The sequence below is a fragment of the Grammomys surdaster genome, unplaced genomic scaffold (assembly GCF_004785775.1).
Source record: "Grammomys surdaster isolate TR1022 unplaced genomic scaffold, NIH_TR_1.0 100, whole genome shotgun sequence".
Lineage (NCBI taxonomy): Eukaryota > Metazoa > Chordata > Mammalia > Rodentia > Muridae > Grammomys > Grammomys surdaster.
The window spans coordinates 7,318,591-7,342,704 of NW_021604579.1; the positions used below are offsets into that span (position 1 = coordinate 7,318,591).

Here is a 24,114-nt window from a genome sequence, read left to right on the forward strand (position 1 = left end):
TGAATGTCCAAGCATATGTAGCTGATACTATGGTCCTTTAGGAATACTCCACTTCCAGCCTGTTTCTCTGTATATGGATGACTGAAGCCCAGAGAGGTCCATGGCCTGCCTGAGCAATGCACAGTGAGTGAGGCAAGTCAGACCAGGAGCTCTGACTCCTATTCCTTTAGCTTCTGTGAGTCTGACCCTCCTCTCTTCTACCTCAAGACTCCTAACTCAGAGAAGGTTCAATCTCCAGCCTTCCTTTATTTCTATTCGTCTCTTAAACAAGGAGCTGGACTCATATTCTCTTGAGGAATAGCACCTTCCAGATTCCCATGTTCCTGTTGTTCACAGAAACCACAAAGCTGAGGCCAGGTACAGAGCACTGAGGTCAGAAAACCCTCAGAAAACTCTGAGCTCAGATCTTACTCCAGCAGTCAGAGCCATATGGCCCTGGGGATGTGGAAACATCTCAATTCCCCATGTGTTTGCAGTTGATATTGTTGGAAGTTATAATCATTCAGTGACAGGACACATACAAGCACCTGGCACAGTGTCTGGCATGCAGGTTCCAGGCAATAAACAGCAACTCTTATCAACACAGGATTCTGCTGAAAGGCCAATATCTTCTGACTACTGTGAGGTGGATTATCACCCTACTCTCAGCTAGTCCGGAATTCTTATGGACCTCTTGGGAGGTGCTAGCCCTTGCTTCACAGGCTTGGTATGGGGGAAGAGGTTGGTAGGCAGGACCTCAGCAGCCCCTGTGAGGTGGCCAGTGGGAGAACCCTAATTCCTTTTCTTTTTTTCTTCCTCTACTTTGAGGATTCTTTTCTCAGATAGAGTCTGATTTGTTGCCTCCCACTCTGTTTTCTCCTGTGTCAGCTTTCTCTTGTGACAAAACGTTGTAAATCAGTTTAAAGAAGTAAAGATGTATTTAGGCTCCAGGTTTCCAAGGCCTCATACTGCACCCAGCTGACTGTTACAATGGATGCATAGGAAGGTAGCCAGAGAATGCAATGGAGGAGCATGACCACCTCATGGATACTGGGAAACACACAGGAGGGAGAAAAATGCTGGTGACGAGACAGAATCTTCAAGTCCACGCCCTCTGTGACCCACTTTTTTCTAATCAGAGCTCATTTTCTATATTTTATCACTTCCCAATAGTCCATTCTATTTTGAATCCATCAATGTATTGATACACTGATTAAGTCAGAACCATCATAATGCAAACAGTTCCTAAAATTCCCATGTTTGAGAGTGCACTGAGGACTAAGTAATCAACACATGAGGCATTGAAACATTTTGAACACAAATTGCAGCACACCCTTATCCATTATCAGCTCACATCACAGACTCTCATCATGCCCTAACCCTCCCTAGCCACCCTGAGCCTAACTTACACCCTCTCCTCACATCAGTACCACAGATGTGGAGAAGCTACAGCTATCATTCCAGTTCTGTTAGTGTCTTGACCAACACACTTGGGCTCATGTCCCCAGAGAAAGTGCTTACACTCACATCCCAAAACAGGCTATTGACTGACAACCTACTGGCTTCTTCCAGGATTCTCAGTGGGCTCAATATGTTCTGACTCCAGGCCATATCAAGGAATGACCCAAATAGAGTTATTCATTCTGCCCAGTGTTCAGAGACCTTGGTCAGACAGCTACAACAGTACCCTCTTCAATGTGAGAATCTAGCTGGGAAGAAAGAAGAGGCTAGTTCAGGGGAGAGTTGGTCATTATGACCCTAAGACAAATTTCAACCCATCTTTTGGGAGTGGCTATGAAGAAGGGAAAAGAAGGAGATCCTAGTTACCATCCAGAATGTATTCACAGTGTTCCACTATTCCTGAAGCCCCTGGACAGCCATTGCTTCCTTTGCTCTTCCCATCAGTCCTGAGAAATAGATAAAGAGCAAAAGTAACAAAAATAATGTGGCTCTCTTCCAGACTACAGTTTAAAAATACTGTCAGCGTCAGTACACAGACAGCTTTGCTCTACCTCAGTTCTTGCCTTCTTCATCCCCACAATGCCTGCACCAAGGGGGCAGATAATCTGGGATGAAAGTTGGGGTCTGTATAGAGGCTTGGAAAATAGTAACATCTCTGTATATTCTTTCCAGTCATCCATCCGTGCAAGTCGAGGGACCATTGGTGGCTATTTCCTGGCTGGGAGATCCATGACCTGGTGGCCAGTAAGTTGACCTTCCTCCCTCCTCTCCCAGGACATACTCTCAGCTTTCACAGTCCACGGTCTTCTCTCACCTTTTCTTGCCAGAACTTAATCAGTATCCTCCTAATGATTTTCCCAACTCTGTATTCCTCTCTTGTCCCAATCCACCATCACTCTGACATGCCTCTTGTGTGTGTCACAGATGGTTCTCTAGGGGTTCTCTTGTTCTATCTAGAAAAAAAAATCAGAAGTGGAAAGGGGGCGTATTGATGATAGTACTCAACTCCAGAAGTTTGTAAGTTGGGATTACAACAGAAACTTACAGCTCTATACAATAGAACTGAAGTCTCATGACCCCAGAGACTTCTTGTTGTAGGTGAACAGGGCAAGGTTGTAGTTCTGAACTTGAAGCTTCAACACCCAGGGAGCAAATAGAGTTATATCTCTGAGCTTCGGGTGTTGAGCCCCTCAACTCTTCAGTCTTTTTGTGTCTCTCTCAAATGTTTTCATTGCTCCAGATTTACAGTGCTGTGCTCTCAGCTACCATACAGCTCTTAACAGCCTTTTTGGTTCTCAGTGGTCCCAGTACAGTCTTAAGTTTCTTGCAGTTCCTGACATCAATTTTTTGTGTAACTCTTCAACATAAGGTTCTGTGTCACAGCTTTGAACATCAGGGTCATTAGCTCTCAGAGGGTTCTGGAACTCAGCTGCTTCCTCACCACTAAAGGTGCTATGCTCTGTGCTCTAATATCTGTTCTTCATGCAACAAACCCAACATGTTCATTGAGTAGGAAAAGAGACCATTTAGGCCAAATATTTCAACACTGAGATGCAGCAGGGAGTTTTGGGGGATACACACAAGAGAAGTCTCCCAAACTAACTGAAAAAAAAAAGTGACAACTGATCAACTCATAGGCCAGAAAAGAAGTGAATCACATTTTACTCAGAATATAGTTCCCACAGTTACATCCTTGTATCTATACAGCTTCCAGTTCCACTAATCACACTCATTAGATAAGTATCAATCACAAGCCTCACACTGCACTAATCACAGACTTTTTCTGTGTCCCTGGAGAGATTCTCCTTCTCCTGTGTTACTTGAATAGCTATAGAATAAGTAGCCATCTATTGTTCACGAGTCTAGACTAGCCCAAGGTGTGCTCTTCCCAACTCAATGGATGTTTTCTGAAGTGGTCATGACCACAGCACAGCCTCCTAAAACAGCCATTTGTGACTTCTTCAGAACCATAGTTGCAGCGTCCATCTGAAGCTGCAGTTTTAGTCTCCTCAATGGATCCACACAGCATTGGAAGCAGCTGAGATACCACTATGACAGTCTGGCCAGTCACCCAATAGGACCTGCTCAATTGACAGCTGTCCAGTTAAGACATTCAGGCTTAAGAGAAGAATTTGTCAGCTGTCAGGCAAAGGACAAAGCAGCTCATACTCTCTCTTCACAGTTTTGCTCATTCACAGGAAAAAAGTTATAAGTTTTAAGAAATAAATATCCTTAATAGTGCTTGATGTGCTCAACTGTGTCCAAATACCCAGGGAGTCCTCTTTCTGTTTCCAAATGTGGGCCTCATGTTGGACACTGGACCTGTAGAAATATATCTGGAGTTTTCTGCTATAGAAGTACAAAGGACTATGTAGGTATATAAACTTATATGAACAATATAATCAAACCTGGAGTAGAGGAGGCACTGAGGTTACCCATTGTTTGATAAAGTTTCTGGGTCTCAGGCTATGAGTAGATAGGAAGTAGGAATCATTTTCTTGAAAGATTGACACCTACACTTAATACTAAAGAACAGTGACGTGAGACTTATTCCAACAATCTCCAACAACAGATCCCAAGCATGTGTAAATCCCACCTCCCCTATCAGACCACACCCTGAATTTCTACTGATCCTTGAAAATTAACTTCCTCTTCCCAAAGTCAGATGAAGGGAAGTCAGGCCTACGTAGAAACCCAGTTATATCAAATGTACACACAAATTCTCACATACTCATACATTCTTACCTTCTCCCAGTTACACACCCATACCTTAAGGCAGACACACACACACTCATACAAGCCAACATTTACATATACTTGCACATAAGTACTGTCCCCACTCTCACACACTCATTCACATAATCACACACTTAACAACCCAACTCCAACATGCCCTCACCTACTCACTCACTCACTCACTCACTCACTCACTCTCTCTCTCTTTCATTCATTCACACTTGTAATACCTGCCATGTTTGCACCTCCATTTTGGTGATGCTCACCACTGCTCACATTCTGCTTGCTAAAGAGTAGAGAAAACCCTGACAGCCTTCAGTAGCCTCTAAAAGTTTTGGTTATCTGGAGCAGGAAGTCTAAGGACAAGGAACCTATGTCTGTTTAACATGATAGACTACGTGATCTGGGAACCTGGAATCTCACAGCGATAATGAAAAATGACTTGTGCTTCCAGCTGTGACCTTATGAGGAGAAAGAAGAACCCCTGGAAATCATCCACTTACTTAGCTAATGCCTCAAAAACACAGCCTCTAGCTGCTTCCTTTGTTAATGGTCCTAAGCTCAGAAGTTAGTTAGCTTCAAACTAACTCTGACCCCTGACCCTTAACCTCACTTGTGCCTTGCAGATTGGAGCATCTCTAATGTCCAGCAATGTGGGCAGTGGCTTGTTCATTGGCCTGGCTGGAACAGGGGCTGCCGGAGGCCTTGCAGTCGGTGGCTTCGAGTGGAATGTAAGAAAACTTACCTGACTGCTCCAGAGTGCTGAGGGTCAGAACCATCTCCTGTGTCTGACCTTAGAGATGAAAGATGTCTTGGAAGAACTTGGGTGGCTATGTAGTAAACTGAAGACCCATTATATTGATAATGAAATCAAGGCTTTAATAAGTAAAAAAGACTTAAAAAGACTAAGCTGAAGTTCTCCAGAAAAGCTGGGATGAGGACCCAGGTCCTTCATTTCCTTGTTCAAGGCTCTTGCATACAACATACTATCCTCAGGTGGGAAGTTCATTTTTTTTTTCCTACAATCAAAGTACCTTCTCTATGTTCTTCCAGGCAACCTTCCTGCTTCTGGCCCTAGGCTGGATCTTTGTCCCTGTGTACATCGCAGCTGGTGTGGTCACCATGCCACAGTACCTGAAGAAACGATTTGGGGGACAGAGGATCCAGGTGTACATGTCAGTCCTGTCTCTTATCATCTACATCTTCACCAAGATATCGGTGGGTATGATTTCAAGTTGGATTTTTACTGTGGGCATTATGCTGAGCTCATTCATGGCAAGGAAGGGGGGAGAGGGAAATGGAGAGAGGAATGAATGGAGAGAGGGAATAAAATAAAAGTATAGGTGGATGAAATGAGTGTTAAAAGAAAGATCCAAGGATCGACATGACCTCAGAGAATGCCTCCATCCACAACTGGAACAATCAGAAATGAAGGATAAATGTTTTAAGTAAATATTGATCTTTCATTCAAAAAACTATCAAACTAGAGCATGTTGTTTCATCTTTTTACTAACTTATGCTTCTTTATTCAGCATCTATTAATAGCCTAGAATGTTGGAATCCGAAAAATTTCTACTGTCACTTTATTGAACTTAATTTAAAAAACAAAACTAGACATGTTATGTGAATCATCCAAGTCTACACAGAGGAAGGACTAGATTTGGAATCAGAATTGGATCTTGACTAATATACCACCAGATAGAGAGTTAACACACATACATACACACATACACACACACACACATCACACACAAACAGAGAGAGAGAGAGAGAGAGAGACAGAGAGACAGAGAGAGAGACAGAGAGACAGGGAGACAGAGAGAAACAGAGAGACACACACACAGACACAGAGAGACACAGACAAAGACACACACGCACAGACACACACACACATACATACAGACACATAAACACACTATCATATTATAGATTCTGAAATCAGTTTATAAACAATCACGTAATGGGCTGAACAAATGGGTTGAAGGGAACAGAATTAAGGGAACAGAATTAACCAGGTGCTAGAACTAGCAATCAAATTACTTTGAGGACCAACATTGTTTCACTAAGGCAAAACCTATACCCCAAGTCCCACAATAAACCCATGCACATAGATTATCCAGAATCTATGTTTGCCTGGCCAGCCAGCCCAGCATGCCTATGCTATGTCATGGAGCTGCCAGCAACCTGCACTGCTTCTACTCTCTCCTTCCATATGTTGTCTTCTCCATTCCCAGCTTCTAGCCTTACCTCCTCCATCTTCTACTCTCATTCTTAACCTCCCTTTCATAATAGACAAACAAACTATTCAGGCTTAGCTGATTTGATTTTTAATCAAGGCATTATACAGTATTATTTCCCTCTAAATTCTACCATGCCTCCATGTCTGCAACGGTCAAACCCACATTCTCTAGTGTGGCACTCTAACACCAAGACCAAACTCATCAGCATGGCATTTCAGTCTTGTCTCCATTGTTTGATGACAGCTGAGGACAGGCTGAGGACACCTGCCAAGGTATGTGACACACCCACACCAATCATCCTGGAAGCATTGGGTGGCATGGACTTATGGGTGCTGTTGTTTTACAGACTGATATCTTCTCTGGAGCCCTCTTCATCCAGATGGCTTTGGGCTGGAATCTCTATCTCTCCACAGTCATCTTGCTGGTGGTGACAGCTGTCTATACCATAGCAGGTAAAAGGGGGAAAGGACCATATTGCTATGTAGAGACAGTGAGGTGAGGAAGGATGCTTTTCACTGAGATAGATACAGAAAGAGAATGATAGAGGCATGCAGAAGACATGTGATCCAGAGAGAGACAGTAAGAGAAAGAGACACAGAGACAAACAAATGAAGACAAACATGTAAGATGAGAGAGCTCCCAGAGAAAGGTGAAAAGACAGTACAACAAAAGGGGGTACAAAGTACAGAGATGAGAAATCCACTCCACAAAGACAAGAAATGAGAGAGATGTGGTGTCCTGCTGAGGACAGGCTGCACAGGGATGAAGTAGAAAATCAGTGAACTACAGTCTGGGCCATGACTACTGTCTCAAAAGACACAAACCCACTCTGCTCTGGTACTCTGCCACAGCAGCCCAGGACATAACAATGTATTACTAAGTTAGTTGTCTTTGAATGATGGGGCCATTTATGTGGGCTTTGAGAAGGAAAGCAGAGAGCCTGGGTATATGAATGGCAAGAAACAGAGTGTTGATGGTATACTGACCAGACCTTGCCAGGGACAAAAGTAATTACATCAGAACTCAGTGGTTTGTAACCAGCCTCCATCGTCCTTAGGTGGAAGAAGGACGGGGAGAGGGAGGGGGAGGGAGGGAGGGGGAGAGAGAGGGGGGAGAGAGAGGAGAGAGAGAGAGAGAGAGAGAGAGAGAGAGAGAGAGAGAGAGAAAGAGGAGAAATAAAGAAGAATCTGTCACTAGGGTTCCCTGCTAAGAGGTCTCTTTGTCTTCTCTGGTCTCCCATTGTATCTAAACACAGGAGTAGGTCATAGAGAAACCTCCCATTGATGCTGACTGGTATATCTTCTCCTTGGGTACCCAGGGGGCCTCACAGCTGTGATCTACACAGATGCCCTACAGACCGTGATCATGGTAGGGGGAGCCCTGGTCCTCATGTTTCTGGGTAAGAAAGAGGTCTATCTAAATAACCCCCTCTTGATCCCTAGAACTTTTCAAAGCCCAAAGTCATATACATTTTCTAAGTCAACACTCCCTAAAATCGAGGTCTTCACTACTCCAAAACCCAAAGCCCAGCAGCCCCTAGTCTTTTTGTTTTTTTTTTATTAATCATTCCATTTTTTTATATCTCAAATGATATCCCATTTCACTGTCACCCCTCCACAAACCCTTATCCCACATCCAACCTCTCCCCCATCCCCTTTGCCTCTATGATGGTGCTCCCCCACCCATCCACCCTCTCACGCCCTACCGTTCCAGCATACCCCTATGCTGGGGCATCACACCTCCAATTTTTTTAATCAGTTCAAACTAAGAAACTCACATAGGACTAGGAGTAGAGCCTCAAGCCATTTCTCACACTATGTCTCTCCCACAGGCTTTCGGGAGGTTGGGTGGTACCCAGGCCTGCAGCAGCTTTATAGACAGGCTATTCCCAATGCCACAGTTCCCAACACCACCTGTCACCTCCCACGACCTGATGCCTTCCACATGCTTCGAGATCCTGTGAATGGGGACATCCCTTGGCCAGGTCTCATTTTTGGTCTCACAGTCTTGGCCACCTGGTGTTGGTGCACAGACCAGGTAATGTCCCCAGCCTCGCTTGGCCCAACAGGGGCTTCCTGAAAACCAATAAACAAATAAGCACTTCATTGTATAGAGGATTGGACATTATCCTGAGACTGAGTGGAGGCAAAAAGTGGCAAGTTGTGGGGCTCACCTGCACAGAGCTAAGCCCCTCTGACCCAGTGGCATATCCCCACTGCTACTATTTCAGGTGATTGTGCAGAGGTCTCTCTCGGCCAAGAGTCTTTCACATGCCAAGGGAGGCTCAGTGTTAGGGAGCTACCTAAAGATCCTCCCAATGTTCTTCGTTGTCATGCCTGGCATGATCAGCAGGGCCCTGTACCCAGGTAAGAGCTAATGATGCTCTCTGTGCATTGTGGGTTTTGCAAGGCATTTATGAAGACAGTTATTTCTGGGATAGGAAAGCTAAAGCAGGGGCTGGTAGGATTTCTCCCCAAGAGAACATTAAAAAAAAATTTAGACATGTTCAGACAACATCATCTTGCTCCCTTCTTTTACAGATGAAGTTGCCTGTGTGGACCCTGACATCTGTCAAAGAGTTTGTGGGGCCAGAGTTGGATGCTCCAATATTGCCTACCCCAAGCTGGTTATGGCTCTCATGCCTATGGGTGAGTCTCAGCTCCCACACCCCTTTCCACAACTCAGTACCTCCTCCAAGACTCACACCTAGGATGGACTGAAGTACAAATATATGGAAAGAGTGAAGAAAAAGATCCACATCTGTGATCACTCCAGCATCCTCACACACACTTCCTCAAGTTTTCCTAAGACTCCACTATGTGTTCCAAGTATTGAAGATGCAATACTAAAAGGCAGTTTCCTGGTCCAGGCTTTATGTGGTATCTAGAGACTATACCTGGATTGCCCAAGAGTCTAAGTCATGGTGACCAGGAGAGTCTAAAGGAGTTGTTGACCAAGCCTAGGGAGTGTCAGAAAGAATTATCCAAAGGAAGGAAGTCATGCTGAATCTTAAGAAACACCTTGTCAGAGACCAAGAGCATGTGAAACACCATTCCAGGAAGATAATGCACATGCGGATGACCAGGGCAGAAAGACCATACTATCAGCACGAAGGACAAATGAACACAGCCTTCCATGGGAATGCTATGGTCAAACACCATGCAGAGGAACCCCCTTTTCTCTGAGAGCAAAGAAAGGCACTGGGTACTGGGGGATTTTCATCCAAACATGAATGGTTTGATTGGTGGTTCCAAAGGACCACTATACTTGCAGGATTCATCATGGAGACAGACTATGATGGGGAAGGTCAAGAAAACTTAAGTGAGGATTCTGTAATGTTCCAGATAAGCAGCACTGATGATTTGACCAGACCAGTGGTTTTTTGTTTGTTTGTTTGTTAGGTTGATTGGTTGGGTTTTTGTTTTGTTTTGTTTTTATTGGACATTTTATTTATTTACATTTCAGATGTCATCCTCTTTCCCCATTTCTTCTCCCTAGAAACCCCCATCCCATCCTCCCTCCTTCTTATTGCTTTGATGCCATTTTAATTACATGCAAGTATTAAGATCAGTCCTAGGTTGAGGAACTAGCAATACAATAGAAGCAAATAGTCAAGGAGCAAGCAAGAAAAAAGTCAAAGAACAAGCAAGGCAATAAGCAAAGTTCCATGAACACTCCCATGATCACTGTTTCTAAGGGCTTTATCAGGATGGCCACAATATCTGAGCCTACTTCCCTGCCCTAGCCCAAAGTCATTTTCATATCTGGAGCCTACTTCCTTGTTCTAGCCTAAGATTTAGATTCCTACCTGAAATTATTTTTTTGTTCTAGCCTAATGTCAGATTCCTGCCTGAATGGCATATATAGATTGACCAGGCTAGCCCTTTTTGTCCTGGGAATACTTTTATTCCTGCTCATTGTGTGAAAGCTTGTCTTTAACAACATCAACATGTTGACAGCCAAAGTACATGGCTTGAAACTGAAAATGGACCCCCAGATAAAGTTATTAAATTATCAGACTGGCAAGCCAAAGACGGGTAAGATTCTGCACAAAACCTTACCAACCTAAGACATAAATGCATTGTCTTTGATAATGCATATTCCATGATGGTTAAGGAAGGCATTCCTGTCAGAATGACCTAAGACAAGCTCAGTCTTGTTATGAAACAAAAAGGGGGAGAAGTGGAGAGCTTTTGGGGCTGCTTGGCAAGAATCTGACATGGGCCAAGGACAAGAAAATGGGCTGCTTGACAGGAAGATGACATTGGCCAGACCAGTGGTTTTAAAGATGAGGAGATAGCATTTGAAGATGTTTGTGAAGTAATACTGACTAGATCTGATTACTCAGTATTCATTAGTGACTAAAAGGACAGAGACCCAAACATGGTTTCAATTCTTGATATTCAGAATGGTACTTCGTCAAGGAACTGGAAGGCAGAAAAAGCAGTTACTGCTTCCCTTTAGTAGTTACAGTCAGTCGAGGAAATAGCAGAGATAGTGAAAGTCCACCTAGGGCTGAGCAGTTAACAAAAAGAAGGAAGGGGGAGAAGTGAAAGAAGGGTCTAGGATAATGCTGACATCTGTGAGGGAAATCAGTAAGGCATTATTAGCCTAAGGGAAGCAAAGGACTGAGGAGGACACCTCAGTTTGGAACCCTTGAGCACTGAAGTGATCTCAAGGCTTCCAGGGAGACACTAAGACTTAGTTAACCATGCACATTTGAGGGAAAGAGGCCCTTGAAGGACTGGATATCTGCTGGGACTGGAGTCATCTCCCCAGTGTTGAAAGGTCATTTCCAGACGCTTGACCATCAGAAGTAGAGACTTTAAATATTAGTGTACCCTCCAATATTTCTTTTGTTCTAGTGAAAAAAAAATAGACGAGAAAAGAAAAGAAAGCTACTAGTCCACAGAGTTAGCTAGCTATCTACCAAGACAGGAAAAAGTCCAGATTTCTGTCTCCAAGGCTGAGACTTTCAAGTAATGACTATAACTTGATACAAAACATTTATTTTTAAAAGCATAGAAACATATCATAAACATTTGTAAATGCTAACAGCCACCCTCTTATTCCCAGCCTCAAAGATCCACTACTATCCACAGAAAGAAAGACAGCCATCAATACTGCATAAAACCTCCTATCATCTTGACTCACATACACCTTATGGTGCACAAGGCTCAGGAAGTACCAATGGGCCACCCAGGGCCCCAAAGCAGAGGCAGAGAATAGCCAAAACCTGGCCTCATGCACTGAAGGTCCCCTGATTCTGTATCTTCCCTAAATGAGACCCTCACTAGCACTCACAGCTCACCTTTCTCCCACCCCCAGATTCCTGGCTTTGTGTGACTCTGGGGTAACCCACATTGTCCTGGCTGAGCCTTTAAATGGACAGCTTTCCACTCAGCTCTGTCTCTCCCTAGGTCTGCGAGGCTTGATGATTGCTGTGATCATGGCTGCCCTCATGAGCTCACTCACCTCCATCTTCAACAGCAGTAGCACCCTGTTTGCCATAGATGTGTGGCAGCGCTTCCGCAGGCAGGCATCAGAGCAAGAGCTGATGGTGGTAGGCAGGTATGCAACCCATGATTTCAGAGGAACTCTCTCTCCTCTCCCATCCCTGCTTCCTGGGAAGACTGGCTAGTCTAGACCCTAGGCTAGCACTCAGGATAGTGGGTTCTGTGTGACTTCGCATTAAGCACACCGAACCGAAAATAATGCCACCTCCCAGAATAATGCCACCTCCCTCTTTGGAATACCAGGGCTCAGGGGTGTCTACCCTTACCTATTGTACTGCCTCTAGTACATGACCTCCAAGGTCACTGTGAGAGAGTAATGGATGTCACACAGTGTTTCTCAACCTAGCTTATACTGTGACCTTTTAATACGGTTCCTTGTGTTGTGGTGATCCCCAACCATAAAATTATTTTTGATACTTCATAACTGTAATTTTTCTACGATTATTAATCATAAGTATTTAGTATGCTGGATATCTGCTCTGTGACCCCTGTGAAAAAGTTATTTTTGATTGCCAAAGGAGTCATGACCCACAGGTTGAGAATCATTGGTGTAAACCCAGCCTGACAAAGTGTAAGTAGGCAAACATCTCAACCCCTAAAGTCTTTTGAGTCAGCTCTGCTGGAGACACGTGGATACATGACAGCCCAGCTCTCAGGGTATCCCCAGCTTACTATGAAGAGGGAACATCAAGGGACAGTGAAGTGCAGTCTTAAGGAAGATGTCCATAAAGAAGTTGTCTCTGAATGACCCACAAGCCTTGAACATCAAGCTGTGAGAGTTGAACTTCACCTTGAATTTAGCATTTCATGTTTTTAAAAGCATAACTTAGTTGTAAATGTTCTTAATCTCTGTAGACTTGGGATTCAGGGGTCACATAAGAGTAAAGGGCTGTGTTCTCAAATCTCTGCTTCACAATTCAAGTCTTCCTCGTTCTGGCTTTGGAACTAAAGAACACATTCCTCCTTGGTAGTTAGAGATGTGAGATTAGATACCTCTTCACACTCACTATCTGTTCCTCCTGTGTGTTTTGTTTCAGCTCTACAATCTGCTCATCTGCACACTGCCAGGCAGTGACCTAGCCTCTAAGAGTAGGACAGGAGAGGGAACTAGTAGCAAGGGGGAAACATGGGAAGTTACTGCTCTAACAGAGCCTGAGAAAGGCAAAGTGTGAGTAAAAAAAGAGAGGGGAAAAGTATTTCAGAAGTATTCCTCCTCTCTGCACCCCAAGGAGCCTATCATTCTCAATTAGTGTGAGTTTGGCGCCATCTCTTGGCCAAATGCATTACTGCAGCCAGTACATCCAAGAAAAGTCCATCAGGTTTGTGCATGTTTTTATAAAATCAGTCACCAAGAGTGGGGATCAGCTAAGAAGGAATAAAAAGAAGAAACAGAGACTCAGGGCCAATGAAAGGCTGTATCCATTCTAGAGAAGCAAGCCACTCTAGACAGTGCTGAGTGCAAAGAGGAGAAAGGCATCTTAAGAAGAGACTTCAACGCATGGCTGGGATGAAAGGTATATTTATTCCTCATTGGTGGACAGAACAACCTGAAGCCATCTAGTGAATGAAAACGAAGGTTTCTTGAATTCTAGAGTTCTGATTTCTAGGATCTTAACTGTCTAAATTTCTGCATCTTAATATTTGATATTCTAACCTACAGACCGTCTGTGGCCCAGGGACCACACACTTTCCCTTCCTCTCTCTCATGCACACTCTCATGATCACATGCATGTCACTCTCATAACCCTATGCTCTACCCACAGGTTGTTTGTAGTCTTCCTGGTCCTCATCAGCATCCTCTGGATCCCCATCATCCAGAGCTCCAATAGTGGGCAGCTCTTTGACTACATCCAATCTATCACCAGCTACCTAGCCCCGCCCATCACAGCCCTCTTCCTGTTGGCCATCTTCTGCAAGAGGGTCACTGAGCCTGTGAGTGAAATACCTTGCCCCTCCCCCACACATCACAAGGTCTAGGGTGACACTTTGTCACCCATCTTAGCCCAAAGCCTTAGGACTTTTGGCCAAGCCACTGCCTTCTCTAGGTTTTAAACTATTACCATGTAGTTAAGATTCTCTTGTGTGCCCAGTAAACACTTATCAACCCAGCTATGACATCAACAAGAATGTAATAGTTTACAAGGTTCACATGAGTCTGCCTTCTTGAGCAGACAGGAAAGAAAAATTAAGTAAGCAATAACATCAGAGAACAATGGCCTCTGTGAAGTGGGGAGCTAGTGAAGAGGTTCCTAAGAGAGGTGCAGGAAAGACTTCCTGGAGAGTACAGGAAGAGACTGCTGGAAAAGAGAGACTTGTGAAAGTTCAGGCCAGCCTGAGGTTCTGTGGTCTCTGCTGCATCTCTAAGCCTGTATCCTACGCATAAGTAAAGCAGCTGCAAGGACACCAGTGTTAACCCAATGTGAACTCCTGGGGTGATGCACACACAGCTGTCCTGTGGCTACACTAAATTCTGACAAATGTGAGAGGAGGGTAGAGATGCCAGGATGGGAACCTTGACTACATCTCAGGATAAAAAGAAGACACTGGCCTGAATCTTCTGGAAATGCCTTGGAAAATTAAAGGATGTCATGTTCATGACTCCACACAGTCAGTAAGAGAACTCAAGGTCATGACAAAGGCCATAATAGGAACCCTTCCCTTTATCCCTCCCTAAGCCATATGTCTACTACTTGCAAGATCCATTCTTGCTGACAACCACAGAACCCAGCAAGGGCTCATCAAATTCTGGGTGCTCTTGCTCATTCCAAAGTGCTGAATTCAAAATCAATATCTTATGCTGGGCAGTGGTGGCACACACCTTTAGTCCCAGCACTTGGGAGGCAGAGACAGGTGGATTTCTGAGTTCAAGGCCAGCCTGATCTACAGAGTGAGTTCCAGGACAGCCAGGGCTACACAGAGAAACCCTGTCTTGAAAAAAAAAAGGATCAAATCTCATACTGGGAAGAGGTGCAGCTTAAGAACACATGAAATTATAATTAATGTGAGGTCTGAAACTTTCTTTTATAAAAAGGAAGAGTGCAGCTCTGCTCTGATCTCTTATTCTCATAACAGAATTTTGCAAACAGGCTCCTAGTGTTCCTTGCTTGATAGAAAAACACACCTCATTCTATTTGAATATTGAGCATCTGTGACTCAGTACATGTCAATCTCTTTTTTCATTCCGAATAAGAAAACTCAGAGCCAGCATGCTCACATCAATGGGCTCAAGTCAACCCTGAAGCTCATATCCACCTCAGTATAATGCTGTCTGACTTTTAAGTCTAAACACAGAGTGTTGATGGGGAACTAGGTAAGATGGCCAGAATTTCCGCTGTGATAAACCAGTAGGAGAGAGATGTTAGAGTAGGGTGTCTCAGTTTCCTAGGATCTCCCCCAACTCACCCCAGTCTCTCTCCTCCCTGTCCATGTTTCCACTGTCCCCTTAGGGTGCCTTCTGGGGCCTCATGTTTGGCCTGGTAGTGGGAATACTGCGTATGATTCTGGAGTTCTCGTACCCGGCCCCAGCCTGTGGGGAGGTGGACAGGCGGCCAGCTGTTCTGAAGGACGTCCACTACCTGTACTTTGCCCTTCTCCTCTGTGGACTTACTGCAATCATCATTATCATAATCAGCTTCTTCACGGATCCCATCCCCGATGAAAAGGCAAGTGGTGTGGTTACTGGAAGCAATTTCTCTGCTTCTCGTGCCTGTAATCCTCCATTGAGTTTTATCCTGCTGGGGTATGGTCTCACCAGCTGCCAAGCAGGTATTTTTTGAAGGACATGCTCACTGGGGTATCAATTTTCAGGCAAAAAGTAACACATTCAGTTCAAAGTTACTCACTGTCTACACACTATGAGACAGGTGTGGTGCTAGGGTTACAAAGGTAAATGGTCCCTACCAACAATTGTCCCCAGGAAAGCGGATGCCAGCACAAACTGTTAACTACACAAAAAGGAAGTACAGAAGTATTAGGCTTAATGAGAGGGACTAAGCACAGGTATCCAGGAACAGGTGCACTAGCAATGTCTCTCTGAGTTGGATTTACTCAATTGAGTTTTATACAGATAGAGAAAGATATAAAAAGCTACATATATATAAAAATATATATTAGTTAAGAACAAAGTACATGAGAAACAAGAGAGCTCCCCATCCTCTGAATACTAATGTACAAGACACGTTTAAAGCCTTTCTCCTCCATCTTGTTTGGTTTACTAAGGCCACCAAAATTACTTATCACTGACTAGACAGCATAAACATCAAGAATATGTTACATCACCATCTGGAGCCTGGAAGCCTGGAGTCAAGGGAGAGGCAGGTCGCTTTCATCTGAGGGCCCCTCTGTGGCTTGGACATGGCCATCTTCTTCCTGAGTGTGCACATGGTCTTCTCTCTGTGTCTGTTTGGGACCTGATCCAAGTAGAGCCACCTCATCTTGCATGGATTACTTTCTAACAATACTATCACTATATGTAGCTATAATCTGAGATATGGGAGTTAAGACTTCAACATAGAAAGTCCAATAGGACACACGGTGGCCACTGACAAAGTCTATGGTAGAAGTTGGGCCCTAAAACATTGAGTGGCAGTCACTGATAATACTCCACCTGTGTGGTGCCTGTGAGCTTATACAATGATCATATGACTTCCCCAAACAAGAGGGGCTCTAACTGATGAACAAGTGAGGCTGTCTCTTGCTGTGGCCAGACATGACCTCCTGCTGCTGGGATCTCTGGTTTTCCCTTGTCTAAATTCTCACTCCCCATATCAAAGCCATTCCCACGTTAGAATCCATCCTAGGATCATCTCTGACACCACTGATGTTGAATACAGAGGTTGTGTTTTAGACCTTTGGGCCATTGAAAAAATGGGGAGATAATAAAGAGTTCAGATGCCATCTTTTTCTCTGACAATGGTTGTCTCTCCACTCCCTCTCTTTACAGACAACCTGGATAACGAACAGTCCTCATTCCCAATGTCTGTTCTTATCTGCATTCTCTCAACCCACTACAGTTCACAGAACACCACTCAAGTTGTTCTCATTGAAGTTACTCATATTTTTGTTGCCAAAATGAATAGTTAATTCTTGTCACTATCTTATGTCAGCTCTGAGAAGAGCTAGACACCACTGAGCACATCCTGGACTGTGAAGATCTCTTCTGTACTGACATCTGGTATATTTTGCTCCTGACGTTTCTTTTGTTGTTTTAATCTTCTGGTCTCTTCATGGGCTATTCTTTTACCTTAGGAACATCTCTGTGGCATGTTACCCTACAGCAGCTGTTCTCAGTCTGCTGATCATAACTTGTTTTGGGGTCATGTGTTAGACATCCCATATATCAGATATTTACATAACAATTCATAACAGTCCCACAATTACAGTTATAAAGTAGCAATAAACCAATTTTATGGAGGGGTCACCACAACATGAGGAACTGTATTAAAGGGTAGCAGCATTAGAAAGTTTGAGAACCATTGTCCCTAAATGTCCCTGGGCTACCAATTTAACAAATGTTTATGATGTTCAATTCTGTCTCTTCTCTATTCACTCTCACAAGACTGAAACTGAAAATCCAACTGCCTCCTGGTCACATGAAGACACATTGTCTATATTCTTTTAGTGACACACAGAAAGAACATTAAGTTCATATATTTTACAGAGATGTACAAAAATAGACAAGCCTCTCAGTTCTTATAATCTCAGACAGAGGCACACTTGGGCCTGATACAGATGGTGCAAAGTAGGACTGCAGAAACAGGCAGGTGACACTTGGCTCTGCATATGACAAAGCTCCTGGGGCAGGGGAAGAGTTTTGTTGAAAGATACCTTCAGAGGCACAATCACGGTAAGGTCTAACACCACTGATGTGAGCTAGAGAAGCTGTGTTTTAGTCTTCTGGACCACAAAAGACGGAGATGAGAAAGTTACCAGGACCATCCAAGAGACGTGCGGTTTGGTTTAGCTTACTAAGGTCTCAGAAAACAGACACTTCAAGCTCACTATCATATTTGTGTATACATTTTCCCTGTTCTCTTTTCTCACAAAGCCTCAAACCCACTTTTGTTGTATCTTTTCCCCCTTGGAGGGCCTTCACGTACCCGTGTCATCAGCTGAGCCAGAAAACAAGATCCATGGTTGTCTCTTCTTCTCTTGACCATTCCATAAGTCACCATATCCTATGAGTTTTATTCTCCTAACATCTCCTAAGGCTGCCACCTCCTGGGATGGGAAGGTAGATGGGTGGTTGGGTGTTTGCCTAAGTAAGTATTTGCCTGAGTAAGGTATAGGTCTGGTTCAAGGCACTGCAAAGGGAATTGATGCCTAGATAAATGCAGAGACCTTTCCCTCCTACCTGTTTTCTTGAGCACCTAATATTTCTTTCAATATTTCTTGTTTCACTTTCCAACCGTTTCCAGTCTGGATCATTTCAATTCACTCTGTGAGAGCCTTGAAAAACTTAGCTTACAGATCCTTCTCTTTGACTAAAGGCTGTAGTAGCTCTTGCTGGCTTTCAAGTTTGTTCTTTTCAGTAATCAACCTTGGACCTTCAAAGCTTTTCACTGGTGATCAGGCACCTGCTTCCTGTCTAGGCTTGTTTCTCCCAGGCTGAGCTCCAAGCTGCTGAGGGGGGTGGTGGTGGGGTTAGATTCCTGACTCAGATCTCAATTCCAGCACCTAGCATAGGCCTGACAGAATGTGCCTACTTAAGAAAGGCTCATATTTGAAGAAAAGGGAAAGCAATGTGGCTTTCCCAGGCTCACCTTGTTCCTCAGCCTCTTTCCTATTGCTCTGTTGCTTCCATGAATGAGACCTCATTCTGTCTTCTGACTCCAAATATTGTTTCTTTTTGTTCTAGCTTGCTCGCCTGACATGGTGGACAAGGAACTGTCCCATATCTGACCTGCAGAAGAAAGCCTCTGTGAGTGTAAACAAGACAGAGGGTGACAACTCTCCAGGACTGGCAGAGAGGCCAGTGGTGGAAGGCCCTGGAGGAGATGGGGAAGAAGCAAACACCACCCAGGGGCCTGAACAACCAGGAGGTAGGTTGAGTGCATCTTGGGGCAACATAATGGGGCCTAAAGGAGCTTGAGGACAAGCATACCGCTGAGGCTCCCCCAAGGACCACTTTTGTGGTGACTGGGGATGTAAGACTCTGAGAGAATCCAATCAAAATCACCCTTTAACTTTCCCATGTTACTATTAAACCAGTTAAGACAGATGAGACTCTAAAGACTGACTTGATAACTGAGGTGGCTAGGTTTAGATTCTATCCACAGAGAGGTATACTTCCTAATACTGAACCTAGCATTAGACAAAGATGCCCACCAATGCTCCAGAGAATCTAACCAACAGCCTAGCAGAAGAAACTGTGGGCAGAAAACTGAACAGCATTACATTAGCTTACTCCATGTGGAAGGTAGCATAGTTTTCCTTCGTGGGACCTAGTGGGAAGAGCATGCCCGCATGTTATTGTCATAAAGATATTGCAGAAAATGGCTACTTTTCTGCCAGGTCCTTATAACTGCTTATGCCTTCCCAGAGGTTGATAATTTTGTTAGGATAGTACATTAGTTAAATCAAAGCCACAATGTGCCAGTTGACAATATAATGAGGTCATAACCTTCCTGTAGTGAGATTAAATAATAATATTAAAGCATCACAATGATAGAATGACATCATTATTGAGATTGTTTTCAGTTATAATATTCCCAAGGAAAAATTTAAAATTTCAAAAGTCACATCGGTTCCAAGTCCAAAGTCAATTATCTTTCCCTTGTGAAGTAGAAATTTAATAAAATGTAAGTGCTACGTTTATTTCCAGCCCTAGTTAAAGTCTCACTTCCTGGATGGAGCTGAGATTCTCTAGCCAGCTGCTTTACATAGATTTGAGCAAAACTACCTCAGACTTCAGAAAGTCTGGGTGTTGTGCCTGCCTCTGCGGTGCCCACCTTTTTGTAACTGCAGGAAGTTAAACCAGACACCTAGCAAAGCATTGCTGCTGGACCCGCACATTTGTCAATGCTCTGCCTCCCAGTTCTGCATTCACTGGGTCTGAAACCCTGCATGGCCCCTCATACTTGAATGGAGCCCCTCTTTTTAAGGCCCTTCACCTTCATTCAAAGTCCTCATGCTATACAAATGACCACTATCAAGTAGCTAAAGACATCATGAGCTACAGAGCCACCAACATCTAAGGTTTCTTGCCCAAGCAGTGGTGGTCAAAGGTCAGTGGAGCAGTCTGAAAACTCTCTCTCATAAGTGTCCCAAGTAGACACAGAGATGCTCACTTCAGAGGCACCACAGGCCAAAGCCACTCTTTCTGGACATACAGATCATCCCACTTAGACTCACTGTAATTTGCTTGGCAAAATGAAGCTTCATTTTTCTTTTGCTAGTTATATAACCATGTACCTGATTTTGAGTGGGTCTTAAAACTGCTTCTCCCCTCACTACACAGACTGACTTTGCCCCTACAAAGTTTATGAGCTGAAAAGACCATCCTTCAAGCAGTCGTGTAGGTGAAGCAGCTATGAGGGAAGAGATGAAAGAGTGTTTCCAGAGGGGAAAGGGGTCCATGGCTGGACCCCAGAGCTAGATAGACATACAGTTACAGAGACAGACTGGCTCCTTGCTGGTCCCTGTGTTCATGACAAATAGTTCCTGCCAATACAAAGGAATGCCTGCTCCCTGTGAACAGCTGCACCTAAGAGAGGAAAGTGAGCCTCTGAGTTAGCCATGATATCCAGAGAAAATACAGCCCCAATGCCTCAAGGCCAACCCTATTACAAAACACCATTGTGGAGGAAGGAGAGGGACAGGGAAGTTTATGGAGTTTATGGAGTGGATCCTTGTTGAAACAAAGGAACCTCAAAACAGGAGGGAAGCAGCCCCTTAAAGCTTAGCGTTGTGAGCTGTGTAGTCACAAGCTCAGCAACTCTCTCCATACTACTGGCCTGGCCCAAATTCCTTAGGTACCTGAGCGTTTGGACATCCTCACAAAGCCTCACCCAACCCCAGCATTTGTAGCCCTTACAGTGTTTTAACTACCATTCTCATTGGATGCTTAAACAACTCAGAATAATGCAGGCCATGTCATAAGGCAAGTGAGGGAGAAAGTTCCTGCCATTAAGGGAAACAGGATGATTTATTTATGCAAGGCTGAGAGCAGAGCTGGGACTGGCTGCTAGGTTCCTAACCTCCAGTTCAATGTCAGGCCCCATATGCAGGGAAATGAGTCTGTCTGGTTTAAATGGTCCCCTTTCTGAGTAAAATAGGCTTTTTTCTGTCCCCACTCTGCACTGGTGCTCTGAATGACAAAGCATCATGCTAGCTCCAACACACTATCCCCATAATGAAATGCTCCTGAGCTGTGACCATTTGGATGCCATTGCCAAGGTCACAGTTCACCCTAGAGACTCAACTTATCACCCATCCTGTGCCTTACAAAGTGTCCTCCCCATGTGCACCCCATTCCTTCCTTCCATGTCTTACCATCCCCCACTCTCTCATCCACTCTCTCATTCACTCTCTCAACCTTCCCTTTCTCCTTCCTTTCTTCTTCCTCTGTCCCTTCTCCTCCATTCCTTTTATGGCCTGTCTGTCACCCAGCCCTACACAGGTCTTGGGGAAAATGGCTCTGGAACTGGTTCTGCGGACTCTCGGGGGCCCCACAGCAAGCCCTGGGCCCAGCTGAGAAGGCTGTGCTGGAGCAGAAATTGACCAGCATTGAAGAGGAGCCGCTCTGGAGATGTGTCTGCAATATCAACGCCATCGTCCTGCTGGCCATCAACATCTTTCTCTGGGGCTATTTTGCGTGACTCCACAGACTAGGATTTATTTGAAATGAGTAAAAATCCCTGAACCCTGGTCAGTCCCCAAGACCAGAGACAGGCTCTCTTTCCAACTTGCTGTGCTAACTGCAGACCACAGAGGATGAGCCTGAAAGAGCCCGTGAGAAGCATCCAGTCCTACATACTTGTCAAGTGAAGATATGAAGGACTAGAGCTATCACTAGGATCTCCCAGGGTTCCACAGTAGGACTCACACTGGGTCTCCAAGTCCAACTCTCTTTCTACCATACTGCTCTATAATCCTACCTCAGAAAAAATTATTCCCTCAGTTTATTCAACAATCTTCATTGTATGTATATCTTCTGGTTAGACACATAGTAAGAAAATGGGTAGAGAATTTTATAAAAAATTATCCATGTATACTGGGTTTCCCATTTCTCACCCTTGCTCCCTTTCTGCTTCCTGTCTCCCTCTCCCTTGGCCTCCTTGACTCTCAGCAAGATGAGTCCAGTGAGGAGGGTCTTATTATGCCATTGGTTGCCATTGTGCCTGCTAATCCCATGAGAGTGAAGAGCACAGGTAAGATGACAGGTATGGAGGCAAGTGCTCCAAGACCAGGACACTCCTTGGCACAGCTCTAATTCTGCTTCTGCCCCAACACTCTCTCTACATCCTAGGAACTCAGAGTCCAGCAGGAGAGATAAAATGTATTGAAAACAACATGAATCAAAAAGTCCTAGGGAGCAGGGAAGACAGCCTGGGGATGGGCACACATGACCTTTATCCCACCACCTTTACTTGCCAAGACTCCTTCCCTGAAATATATCTCAGACTGTGTCCTTGAACAACTTCCCAGGACAATTTCCAAATGCCTCACACTGGATCAAGGTCTCACTCAGCCCCCACAATGCATACACTGTCCTGTAGTGCTGTCTCCCTTGTAGATGCATGCCTAGAAGCAGGGATCAATGGTGATGCCCAACCTGACTTTGTACCTATCATCAAAAGAAGCCAATAGATGCTTATTGGATTCATGTGCTCTTCCATGCCCTGTGCCTTTTGCTCTCTGGATGGTGGGAAAGAGAGTTGTGGAGTTGGCTTCTGGAGAAGAGACTCCTTCAGGTATCAGAAGCAGCTGAGTCTCAGGCATTTGGGTTGAATGGTACAGATGAGCTGAGGATGACCCTTCTCCCTGTCCTCTGGTCCTCTGCAATGTACTTTTGATCACCATGACAATGATTGCTCATTTTAACTGAAGACAAATAAAACTCCATTTCATTGACCTGCAGACACAGCTGCATCTCTGAACCTCTCCTCTTATAGCTGCCTCCAGATTTTTCTTTCAGTAACTTTCTGATCTCACTGATCCTTTGAATCAGAGAGTGCCCTAAGCCAGTCCATCTGAGAAGCTGTACTCTCCAGCAGTGTACTGTAAGAATCAGGACATTTCTAATTCAGCTCTTATAATGGAGTACAACGTAGTGTAAAGGCAAGAGCCCCATGGTGGGAGCCAGGGCACCTGAGTTCTGCTCCCAGCTCTCCAGATCTGAATAAACAAGAGAATTTTCAAAACTGCTTGTTCATGGGATGATGAGGTTGTGAGTGGAGACAGAGTCAGAAGCAAACAATAAAATGGTGTGGCAAGAAGTTTATGGGTGAATGTGAGCTCTGAAAAGAACCTCTGGAAAAAAAGAAGCCTTTAGTGGGGTTAGGACATAGTCAAAATCCTACAGTGTGTCAGCAGTTACTATGGTCTATTGAAATAAAAGATGTTGCAAAGGTATGAGCAAGTCACTTTTGACATAGGTGGACGCAGAGAAGCATGGGGTTAGCCTGGCCTAGCTGCCTTCAGAGGCCTGAGCCATGGGTTTTTCACGGTAGAATCCAGGGTTCCTGGTACATGATGTGCCTTCCATTTCCTGAGAGACTGAGGCACTCCTTCAGGCAGTGAAGCTTTCAGGCTGCTTTATGTTTCTCTGTATGTTCCCTTGGAAGTTGAGGAAGCATAGAAGCCTGACAGGACAATTGGTTTTAGACATTAATTTTGTGTACCCTGTAAAGTTTACAAATATTATTGTATCCAGGCAACAACAACTATAATGATCCTTTTTCAGGATAAAGATATAAAAGTCTGATTGCTTTCAATAAAACTATCACAGCCTCCGTCTTGCTGTGGCCCCTCCAACTGTCCTGGCTTAACTCCTGGAGGCCAATGTCAGGTATCTTTGGCCCAGTAAGTGTGCTCTGGAGCTGGAGGACAGGACATTTGGAATTCTGAATCCACCCCAAGGTCTTGGGTGGGTCTACCATAGGCTCACAAATAGCCCCCAAGAGAGGGGGAAAGAGAGAGAGAGAGAGAGAGAGAGAGAGAGAGAGAGAGAGAGAGAGAGA

General features: G+C 44.5%; 1 protein-coding gene across 2 annotated transcripts in view; it reads left to right on the forward strand.

Moving 5' to 3' along the window:
* The window catches only part of Slc5a9 (solute carrier family 5 member 9), a 23,067-nt gene extending 341 nt beyond the window's left edge, over positions 1-22,726 (forward strand). Inside the window, exons 2-14 of one of the 2 annotated variants that reach the window (XM_028786366.1) lie at positions 2,113-2,184; positions 4,803-4,907; positions 5,230-5,394; positions 6,763-6,868; positions 7,735-7,815; positions 8,248-8,453; positions 8,647-8,782; positions 8,957-9,064; positions 11,837-11,987; positions 13,696-13,864; positions 15,379-15,594; positions 18,789-18,972; positions 21,542-22,726. In XM_028786366.1, coding sequence (XP_028642199.1) covers positions 2,113-2,184; positions 4,803-4,907; positions 5,230-5,394; positions 6,763-6,868; positions 7,735-7,815; positions 8,248-8,453; positions 8,647-8,782; positions 8,957-9,064; positions 11,837-11,987; positions 13,696-13,864; positions 15,379-15,594; positions 18,789-18,972; positions 21,542-21,750 — 1,908 coding nt within the window. In that variant the 3' untranslated portion in view covers positions 21,751-22,726. Of the gene's footprint in view, positions 1-2,112; positions 2,185-4,802; positions 4,908-5,229; positions 5,395-6,762; positions 6,869-7,734; positions 7,816-8,247; positions 8,454-8,646; positions 8,783-8,956; positions 9,065-11,836; positions 11,988-13,695; positions 13,865-15,378; positions 15,602-18,788; positions 18,973-21,541 lie in introns of those variants that run through there. The other variant, XM_028786374.1, reaches the window with a different exon arrangement.
* The last annotated feature ends 1,388 nt before the right edge of the window (positions 22,727-24,114 follow it).